Source organism: Rosa rugosa, chromosome 1 (genome assembly GCF_958449725.1).
Source record: "Rosa rugosa chromosome 1, drRosRugo1.1, whole genome shotgun sequence".
Lineage (NCBI taxonomy): Eukaryota > Viridiplantae > Streptophyta > Magnoliopsida > Rosales > Rosaceae > Rosa > Rosa rugosa.
Genome location: NC_084820.1, coordinates 33,218,932 through 33,230,174, shown reverse-complemented (window position 1 = coordinate 33,230,174; position 11,243 = coordinate 33,218,932). Strand labels below are relative to the sequence as shown.

Below are 11,243 nucleotides of genomic sequence, written 5' to 3'. Positions count from 1 at the left end.
CCAAATGCTGCAACTGCTGACAACGAAGCTACAAATGCTACTGGTGTTGACACTGCAGCTGAAAATACTGCTGGAATTGAGCATGCTGCTGCTACTGATACTGGTGTTGAAAACGAAGTTGGACGTGTTGTTTGTGTTGATAGTGAGAGCGAATGATCGATGCAGGATCTGCACTGTTACACAGGTTAAACTTGAGGTTAGGTTTATTTTAGGGGGGATGAGTTGTTAGGGAACCAAGTATTGTCTTTCTTGTTGCCATCAGGAGTCTACTTATGCTACTTAAAATGCACTGTTTTACTTAGTAGTGCTGCGCACCGTTTAGTCATTGTAGAAGGAATATGTTGTGAGAAGTCTCGAATAGCTGCTTGACACGTGTCATGTTCCAGCTACATATCCCTGTCTCTTGTAAAGAAAGTCATCAATGAAAATATAGCTTTTGCATTTCTTAGCTTAGCCTTAGATTTTATTACTCTCTCTGCAAGGTTAGGATCCAGCATCCTAACACACCCCATTCCCTTCGTCGAAGTGATTCCCCATGCTAGCTCCTTCTGGTTCACCACCTCCATCCGCTTCGCATCAAAATCAGATTGCGAGAATTATCTAGTGAACGACTATAACAAAACGGGGGGTTATCTAGTGAAGAAAGAAAACATTTGTTTGGAGAACTGAATAAATGATAGTGTTGCTATGTATGGTACCCGTTGCTGGCCCTGACTAAAGTGTAAGTAATGATAAAGAAAAGAAACCATGTTTTGTGAGCCACTTAAAGGTAAGAATAATAGGAACGCTGCCCTCTCAACTCATAAAACAGAGGCATCATAGAGTCCATAATTTCTTAAAGCATTGCAGTTAAGTTAGTTGATAATTGGTTGCCACCCCAAATAGGCAAACAGACCCATCAACCATGGCCGCAATGCTTCAGCTGAGTCCTCTGGTCTCAGCCACCCCAAGTTTCATAGCTCCCACTAACCAAAACGAACCCAAAGCCATAGCCAAGGACACTTCCCCAACTGGGTCACTAAGAAACTGTAAAACCATAAACCAAGTGAAGCAACTTCACTGTCACATCACTAAGACAGGCCTCAGTCACACACCCTCTAATGTCACCAAGCTAATTAGCGCATGCGCCGAAATGGGCACCTTCGAAAGCTTAGATTATGCCCGGAAAGCCTTTAACTTGTTTCTTGAAGAAGAAGAAGAAGAAACAAAGGGTGTATTGTTCATGTATAATTCTCTCATAAGGGGTTACTCTAGTGCTGGGCTTTGTGAGGAGGCTATTGGGCTCTATGTTCAGATGGTGCTTCAGGGTGTTTTGCCGGATAAGTTCACATTTCCGTTTGCACTGAGCGCGTGCTCAAAGATTGTGGCTTTCTGTGAAGGGGTTCAGCTGCACGGGTCGCTTGTGAAGATGGGTTTGGAGGAAGATGTGTTTATTGGGAATTCTTTGATTCATTTCTATGCAGAATGTGGGCACTTGGATTATGCCCAGAAGGTGTTTGATGAAATGCTTGAGAGAAACATCGTGTCGTGGACTAGTTTGATTTGTGGTTATGGTAGGAGGAATATGCCAAAGCAGGCTGTTTCTTTGTTTTTCGAGATGGTGGCTGCCGGTGTTAAGCCCAATTCGGTGACTATGGTGTGTGCCATTTCTGCTTGTGCAAAGTTGAAGGATGTTGCGTTGAGTGAGAGAGTGTGCGCTTACATTGGGGAGTCTGGACTCAAGACTAATATGCTTATGGTGAATTCACTTGTTGATATGTACATGAAATGTGGAGCTACTGATGCCGCAAAGCGGCTTTTTGATGAATGTGTGGATAAAAACTTGGTTCTTTACAACACGATTTTGTCAAATTATGTGCGCCAGGGACTGGCTAGTGAAGCAGTTTCTGTTGCGGGTGAAATGCTACAACAGGGCCTAAGACCCGACAAGGTTACCATGTTAGCTGCAATTTCAGCTTGCGCACAATTAAGTGATTCTCTCTCAGGTAAGTGTTGCCATGGTTATGTTCTAAGGAATGGACTAGAAGGTTGGGATACCATTTGTAATGCCATGATTGACATGTACATGAAGTGCGGCCAACAAGAGCTGGCCTGCATAATTTTTGACAATATGTCGAATAAGACTGTAGTATCATGGAACTCCTTGATTTCTGGTTTCATAAGAAGTGGCGATGTGAAGTCAGCTTGGGAAATTTTCAATGAGATGCCTAAGAGTGATCTCGTCTCTTGGAACACTATGATTGGTGCTCTGGTCCAAGAGAGCAAGTTTGAGGAAGCAATTGAACTTTTCCGGGTGATGCAGACCGAGGGAGTAAAAGGAGATAGGGTGACCATGGTGGAGGTTGCATCTGCCTGCGGATATTTAGGAGCTCTTGATCTTGCAAAGTGGACTCATGCTTATATTGAAAAAAACGAAATCAAATGTGATATGCGGCTTGGGACAGCCTTAGTTGACATGTTTGCTAAATGTGGTGATCCTCAAAGTGCAATGAAAGTGTTCAATACAATGGCAAGGAGAGATGTTTCTGCTTGGACTGCAGCCATCAGAGCAATGGCCATGGAGGGAAATGGGAAACGTGCTCTAGAACTTTTTGATGACATGCTTAAGCAAGGGGTGAAACCAGATGAAGTAGTCTTTGTGGCAGTACTAACAGCATGCAGCCATGTTGGTCTTTTGGAACAAGGGCGGAACATTTTTATGTCAATGCAGTTGGTCCATGGCATTTCCCCTCATATCGTTCATTACGGTTGCATGGTCGATCTACTAGGCCGAGCCGGGCTCTTGGAAGAAGCTGTCGATCTGATAAAGTGCATGCCAATGGAACCCAATGATGTCATTTGGGGCACTCTCTTGGCTGCTTGTCGAACCCACAAAAACGTCGAAATGGCAACATATGCAGCTGAACAGATATCAAAGTTGACCACTCAGAGGACTGGTATTCATGTGCTTCTCTCAAACATATATGCATCAGCTGGGAAATGGGCAGACGTTGCAAAAGTGAGGCTACAGTTGAAAGAGAGAGGGATTCAGAAGGTACCCGGATCCAGTTCCATTGAAGTTAATGGAGTGATTCATGAGTTTACCTCCGGTGGTGATACTGATACACACACAGAGAGGAGCCACATTGCGTTGATGTTGCAAGAAATAAACAGCAGACTCAGAGATGCTGGTCACATTCCTGATCTCAACAATGTCCTGCTTGATGTTGATGAGAAGGAGAAAGAGTACTTGCTCAGTCGACATAGTGAGAAAGTGGCCATAGCTTTTGGGCTTATAGGTACGGGGCAAGGAGTGCCAATTCGTGTGGTGAAGAATCTGAGAATGTGTTCTGATTGTCACTCTTTTGCCAAATTAGTATCAAGAATATATGACAGGGAAATTATTGTTCGAGATAACAACAGGTTCCATTTCTTTAGTCAGGGCCTGTGCTCTTGCAGTGATTACTGGTAATAGAATTATGATTTGAAGAGAACTCTCCCCCAATTAGTGTTCACTCCCATTGTCTATTGCTTTTGATCTGCACTGCCGTGATCATATTGTGTTAATTACACAATCCAATTATGCCTCCATTATGATTGAGCCATACTGCAGGGGCAATATGCACAACCCATCATCTTCCATTGCCATTGTCCAAACTCATCGACTACTCGGCTGAGAAAACAAGCGTTGTATATCAGACCAATCAAGCCCTTGAGCCTGAAGCTGCAATCACAGGGGTTCACCTAGTATGCCAACAGAATGGATATGACCAACCGTACCCTTCCACTTCAGAGTTCCGACAAGAATGCCATTCATTCATATGTATTCTTTCAGAGACAGAGAGGTTTGTAGCTGAGACTTGAAAACAATCTTTAGACTTTAAGCTAAAAAGTGCAAGAGCTATTCAAAAATTCCAATATTTTTCAGGGTTGGTTTTCCTCTTCTTTTTTTTTTCCTCAGATTCTGCAGCCATATTGTTTTGTGACTGCCTTATAGTGCAGCTTGCATTGGGGGAGGTTTTTGGGGCTGGTTTTGTTTTGGATTGCTCATTTTGGTCCAAAAAGCTTTCTGATCAGCAAACTACTCAGATAGAGCTGGCAACATCAGCTCATTCAGTGGATTTACTCTGAAAATGGGCGTGAACGTCCTCAGCTGGATTATGGTTTTGATTCTTTCTGGGTTTTATTTTTTGTTTTTGTTCACTGATGTCGTCAATTAGGAAGACATTTGAGACCTGGATTTATATATGCTCAAGTTGTACCTTCAAAACTTTCATTTACAATCTTCAGTTCTCTGGAACATAAGTTTAGTTGATTTGTTATCTAGTTAATAAATTTGATTATGATTCATTTAATTTTTTAGGAAAAACACATTCCTTCTGCACCTTGGAAGTTAGTTCTTTAAACTGATAACTATCAGACAAAGTATATATAAGAAGTGAATTCAATTGAAGCATGTGATAGTTCTTCATTTAAAAGCATACTTTGTCTGATAGTTTCAGTTTAAGAAGTGAAAGCAACTTATATGCAAAGCATACTTTCATATACACTGATACTTTGCATACTGATAGTTGCTTATATGCACCCTGGAAGTTAGCTCCTTTCAGTTTAAATTATAAGTTAGGAGTTACTTTGCAAACCGATACTTATAAGTCACTCTATTTTTTCAGTAAATACACATTCCTTCTGCACCCTGGAAGTTAGATCCTTTCAGTTCAATTTATATGCAAAGCATACTTTCAGTTTAAGAAGTGAATTCAATTAAAGGGCAACGGTATCGTCCGAGCTCAGGTTCCGCTCGGATGTGGCTTGGCTTTTGCGCAGAAGTACTCTAAGGACAAAACGGTGACGTTTGCGCTTTATGGAGATGGTGATGCAAATCAGGGACAGCTGTTTGAGGCGCTTAATATCTCTGCAGCTTTGGGATTTGCCTGCGATTTGGGTCTGTGAGAATAAACACTGTAAGTAATCAATTAGCTTGGTTTTGTAATTTCAGATGCATTACTTTTGGAAATGATATACGATTTGATTTACTTATTCCAATTGCTTTACACATATGGAATTGGAATGACACAACCAAGAGTCCTGGTTTGCGGTGGCTTTTGATTCACATGGAAGTATTATGATGCAGTTGGATTAGAAGGTTTAATTGCCTTACCATGATTAAATCAAATTGGGGGGGTATAATTGCCTTTAGTCATATTTCATAGGTATATTTGAACATAATTGAAACTGTGCATTCATTGTACACAAGTCTATTTTAATGCATTTTCCTATTGAAGAAAATTGTTGCTGATGTGAAGGATTTCTATGTTTGATTCATTTTCAGGTTTGGAGCTGATTTTCAAGTTTGCAGCTTTATAATCCCAAAAGCCAGAAGAGTTTTAGGGCTTGTCACAGTCTAAAAGCCATGGGAGAACGTGTTTCAGTGTGTCTCTAACAATATGAGTATATTCTAATTCCAATTCCCTCAAAAATGTTTGGTCTTTTCTTTCATGGTATGCATTTTTCACATTTTTGGTCTCTTATTTCTTTGTGTGATTTTAGTCTGAGCTGTATTAGTGCGATATAAGCTTATTTAGCTAGCTGGAAATTTGAATAGTTTTCTGTTTTTGGTACAATTTCTGTCAAACAAAGCAATGTGTTATAAGCCTAACTTTGTTTTCAAATCTGATAATTGACCATAAATCTGAAGAAAGCTGTGATTGATTTGTGGGTGTGTTTTGCAGAAGGGTAAGCATTTGAGAGGACGATTTGAATAAGGAGAAGGAGATGAAGAACTCGGTGTCGGATTGCAGTTTTTACATTAACAGTGAAGAAGAAGATGATGAGGAGAAGGACAAGAAAAGCATAGAAGATGGGAATGATTCTGATTCTTCGCGCCATTTCACTGACTTTCTTTGGGCTCACATCTACGAAAGATTCTCAACAGGTTCTGCTCTCTTTGTTTTTCATTGGAAGTAGGTTTCTAGGTTTTGCTTGAAATGAAATGTACCTTTGGTTGCATTACCACAGGTTTTAGCTGGTAATGTTTATGGGACAGGGGCGTGGAGGTGAAAGAATTGTAATTTTGCTGGGTTTTGCTTGAAATGAAATTTACCTACCTTAATTAGGGGTTTGGGATTAGTGGGTTTTGTTTTGGCTATGTTTGTATACAAATGCATTACTGTTTCATACATGGGAGAAAAGCAATTTGTGAAAGAGGTTTCAACAATATGTTTTCACTAAACTTAGACTATTCTGTAGCCGTTTTTAAATTTTAAGTCAGATTAATGAGTTTGGGTTTTAGCATCAAATGCATAGACTTAGGAGAACGTGGATAACTGTGAGGGATTTTAGATTCTATGACGTGATTCCGTTAAGCTTTAGACCATAGTTTAGATTTTAAAGGTTTATCAGTTTATGCTTTTTACTGTGTGGGTTATTGTTTTGACACCAATAACTACTTTTTGGCAGAAAAGAGAAGAAGAAATACCTGTGCTGTCTGTGCGGAGACAGTTAAATGGGTCGCATATGGGCCCTGTGGCCATCGAGAGGTCTGCTCTACCTGCATTTTTCGCCTCTGTTTCATCTATGGATCTGCCTGCGCAATAGTGAATCTAAGATCATCTTTGTCACCAAGGTTAGGCATCAGTTGTAATCTAAGGCTTGCCATGCAACTCAATTTGTGTCCAAGCATGGAACTATCTACTACAAGACAAGCAATACATTCAGGAGCCGGCAGCTGTGGAAAAATGCAGCGAGGTGTCAAAGCAATTATAACATTCTTTTTATTGAAGTGCTTCAGGAGTGAGACTTGAAATAAAACTTTGGCATTGGTATTCTTCTCACTCAAAATTCAGTTAAAGTATCTTTTGTTGTTGGGTAATATAATGGCTTGGATGCTCTTAGCAATGGCCTTGTCTCAATGAACCAACTGAATTGTAGACCAACAGATGCCGTCAGGATTTCCGTTAGATTGACCGCGTCAACTCACATAGGACAGGGAAGATGAAACTGTAAAGTATGAAGTTACCACAGGGGCTTTTAGGGGAGAAGGAGAGAGGCAGCTGCATGAAGGAGGTGATAAAAGGTCCAGTTAGAAGAAACCATCAACCTGCAAATGTCTTCTCCCTCGTCATCCCTCATCCTGCAAAGCAGAAAAACAAGTGCTTCCTGAACCCTAAAAATTCGATCAATTCAATTCAATGATTAAATGTCCTATAAATGATTATCGGTTGTGTTGATTATTTGGGAAGATTACAAACCAGAAGATGAGGAAGATGATGGTGAGAAAAGCTGGGTCTTAAGCTTCGGCTGCTGGGTTTTCATGATGGGAATGGGATCAGGTTCCACGTACCACCTCTTGTAATTAATTTATTTTCTTTATTGTTTTTGTAACCATCACTTGATCAATATTGATGGTTAGCTCTTTGTTTTTGATGGGTAGCATAGTTTGCTTTTGATTACATGAGGGAGGCATTTGTACATTTTGAGTGAATGAGTATTGACCAATATGGGTTGTCATTTTTTTGATATCTTTTCAATTCCTGGGAAGTCTCACTGCTCTTGAATCCCAGAGCAGGTCATTAAAACTCTTTTTAATCCCATTTTAACAAACCCCGGGAATTCTCACTTTGCTTACATATGCCAAGTTATAGGGGCTGCTCCCAGAGCTGCAATCAAATTCAAAGGTAAGCTTCTTTCCTCTTTTTATACAAAATCAGAGAGATGGGTTAGAAAATTTGTGGGCAATGAATCAACCTATAGGTTAGAAAATTTTGATTCATTGGATCTTTTAGGAATCAAACATTAGTGGGCACATTAGCTGTTTGAATAAATTATCCAAATGCAATTTTTTGGCAAATGTCTCATGCATTTTACCTCTTTGAATAGGTTCACTTCCAACAATGGCTAATTCTCAGGGTTTTGTGTTTTGTGACTTCTGTGGGGATATGTTGTCTTTGACTGCAACTGCATATGTGAAACCCAGCCAATTACCCTTGTGCAAATTTCAGCAACTTATGCAACTTATTATTTGCATGCATAGTTTTAAACATTTGCTAGAGACATGAGAACATTTCTAGTTATTTTCTACATGATAATAGGTCGAATGTGTTCTGCTATATGTTGCTGTGCAAAGTGGTTACAAGGCTCTTGCTTGTAAATGATTTTGCTAGAGTTCAGTTTTTGGTCTAAGATGAGTGATGGATATGTATATATATATATAGTCCTCTGAGTAGCAGTCAAGCTCTTTAATAGGGGATAGGGGGCATTTCACGCACGACCCCCCCCCCCCCACAAATAACCCCCAAACCCCCCGGGGGGGGGGGGGGGGGGGGGGCACGCAGAAAGCAGATGACACTTATAACAAAGAATATGGACAGCTTGGAACAGGGGATACAGAAACGAGATCACAACGCATTTCTGTCCATGGGCTTTTTAGTCTTACTTCGTCTGTATGTCCTATTTTTTTTTTGTTCATTTCTTTTAGTCCTTTGTACTTGTTCAGCACCACTGTGATTTGTTTGCCTTCTCAAATATTATTATCCACTGGTGTGAAATATGTGTTCTGCAGACCTTATTTTACACCATCATAATTTTCTCATCTTATGTAGAAGTTTTAGAATCTTGGTAGACCATATTGTACTAATAAAAACATGCTACAGCATGTGCCGGATTGGTCTAAAAAGGTTGCTTTAGTCATTAGTTAGCGGTGGGATATCTACAGAGCTGCAACTATGTAATCAATTGCTACTGTTAGACCGTGTTCTTTGGCATTCATTTACCACATAACAAAGTGCCTAAAGATTGGAATCATCTTTACCACATAGACAGGTTTGAACACTTAATCATTGCAAATGTTGCTATTGTTCCTCTAGATCTCAAGATGAATCGACTAAATTTGTTATTCTTTGAAGTTTATTTTTATCCTTGGAAGCTAGTCATATAAAAATCAGAGAATATCTGTGTCATACATGGCCCAGCTCATTATGTTGTAAAAGCTGCATGTAAATTTCTTGTAAAACGATAATGATGATGTAGCTATGCTTGTTGTGACTTATGACCTTATACCATTTGAAGAAACAGAAGATGTAACTTAAGTATTCACAAAGTATTTTTTATGAGTTTTCCTTAATTAGTAGTAACCTGTTCTTGTGAGGCTGAATTAGACTTCCTTGTCTGTGAAGTCACTTTTGCAGCGAGGAGATATTGATATAATGGCATCAATCACAATTTGAGATCAATTTGCTATATTTAGCTTTCCTATGTTGTTAACTTTGTACTGTAGTAGGGTAAATGGGAGAACCATAATTCCTCCATTGTCAATATAAATGAGATGTGGGAAAGTATTCATTTCCTTATTTTCCTCCAAGTTGGGTTGTTTAACTATAATAGAAGTATGTTATGAAATTTAAGTCTTCGTTTCTTTCTCCATTTATATGTTCTTCTAGTTTGTGTTTGCTAGTTTTGTCTAGCATTTTGTGGATATGAGCTTGGGCCTTGGGTTATCTTTCCTTTTATGGTTTGTGAACTCATCTGTCTCTGGATGTTTATGTGCACTGAGTTCATTTTGTTTTTTCATAATAAACTAATAATACAGATGATATGTTAACTTGTGATTTCGTTATTAGTTAAAGCATTCATGTTTTTGAATTAATACATCAATTTCTTGCTTTTGCTGCAGGTACTTGAGATCTCTTATTGTTACTTGCTCTTGTTGACAATTTGCCCTCGAGTGACATCATAACTTCAGAAGGAGAAAATGTAGTGTCTTGAACAAATTGAGATTAATAGCCATGTTGGGATGCATCTGATGTATAACTGCTCCAATCCAAAAGTGAATTTTGGGAAAGCAAATTCCAACCAAATTCCGCCATGTCAGTTTTGTAATGTTTTTACAGCTCAAAGTAAAAGCCTTTCTTGGAATGTTCATGTTTAATTGTTGTTCAAGACTACCTTGCTTACAAGCACAAACCTTGTGCTGGTTTGTGCAGAAATCCATTTATAGAATTCCTTAATCTTGTTGTGGATCTATTCCTTTCATGTAAATATTTTCCTTGTAGAAGTCATGTTTAAACTACTTTCATTGTATAGAACTTGTGTATAAATTACTTCCTTGCGTATAGATATGTATAAACTCAACATAATATTTTGATCAAGAGTTGAACTTGCACACTTGTAGATAATATGTAATTGCATTTGGAGGTAAAGAACTTCAATTCTAGTACGTGTTAGAGATAAACATTGTCTAAAGAGGAAATTGGCTGTTTTCATTATTTTGCTTATCCTAACTTCAAAGTTAGTGTAAGTACTTGATATGACCAGATTAAAGCGTCTATATATACGGGACTAGGCTTCAATCATATTGATAACTTGATGCTGAATTCAGTGTTTAACATTCCCATCAAACTTCTGAAAAACTACCACATTTCATTTCTACTCCAGTGATGACAAGAGCTCTGGATTTGGTCACCATGCCATCTCTTTTACAAAGTGTTTCAACATCCAGATTCCTCCATTGCCTAAGAAAAAAAAAAGGCTTTCAATGCCAGTCAATTTAAAATTATCTGCCTCTTTTCCCTCTCGTATGGATCAGAGATTCATTCGATGCGAACTTTTTTCCTCTTAAACGGAGGTACGAGGAAATCTTCTCCTTCCAAATGATAGAAGACAAATAAGAGTGTCAATATAGTCAATTTAAAATCATCTGAGAGAGAAAGAGAGGGCAGATACCATGTCAATTTAAAATTATCACAGAATAAAAATATCTCAATTAAGGTACTCACAAGTTCCAATCCTGATATGAAGTAAGTATTTTGTTTGACCTTGCACTCCAATCTATCCCAGAAAAAAAATTGGTGATGCTGTGAATCAACCATCAGTATATTAGTTGTGTGCAATGACCTTGCAATCAATGACAACAGATATACCAACCAATCCTTCAACAAAGCAGAGACTATATTAGCAGTAAGAGAAAAGGTAACAAGTTATTTTAATAGGAATATTTGCCTGTAGCAATTGCAAATTCCCAATGAATGTGCATGAGATATAAGCTTAGATAACCAGACAAAATTTGTAAGAAGCTTAGATGCATGTATTGACTAGCTTCTTAGGTGGAATACCTATTCTTAGTTCTTTTCTTGTGTATTTTACGAGTATTCCCATCCACCGAGCTAACAATTAACCTAGAATGAAATTCTGTAACGAAGAGAAAACATGCATCAGTGTTTCTAGCTGCATATCTAAATGGAAATGATCATCACTTTTCTAAGTAACTCGAA

General features: G+C 38.7%; 1 protein-coding gene across 9 annotated transcripts; it reads left to right on the top strand.

Moving 5' to 3' along the window:
- Window positions 1–441: 441 nt before the first annotated feature.
- Window positions 442–10,121, top strand: LOC133724705 (pentatricopeptide repeat-containing protein At3g22690-like). Of its 9 annotated transcripts, none has more exons than XM_062151525.1 (5): window positions 442–3,824; window positions 3,941–4,940; window positions 5,309–5,477; window positions 5,709–5,911; window positions 6,436–7,490. In XM_062151525.1, the coding sequence occupies exon 1, from the start codon at window positions 905–907 to the stop codon at window positions 3,449–3,451; it is 2,547 nt and encodes an 848-aa protein (XP_062007509.1). In that variant the 5' UTR covers window positions 442–904; the 3' UTR covers window positions 3,452–3,824; window positions 3,941–4,940; window positions 5,309–5,477; window positions 5,709–5,911; window positions 6,436–7,490. The 9 variants fall into 9 exon arrangements, 8 of the variants coding, with proteins under 8 accessions (XP_062007509.1, XP_062007506.1, XP_062007505.1 ...); XM_062151522.1 differs by lacking the exon at window positions 6,436–7,490 and having other exon boundaries at window positions 3,941–4,142; window positions 4,650–4,940; XR_009853920.1 differs by lacking the exon at window positions 442–3,824 and adding an exon at window positions 9,647–10,121 and having other exon boundaries at window positions 3,835–4,940; window positions 6,436–7,307.
- The last annotated feature ends 1,122 nt before the right edge of the window (window positions 10,122–11,243 follow it).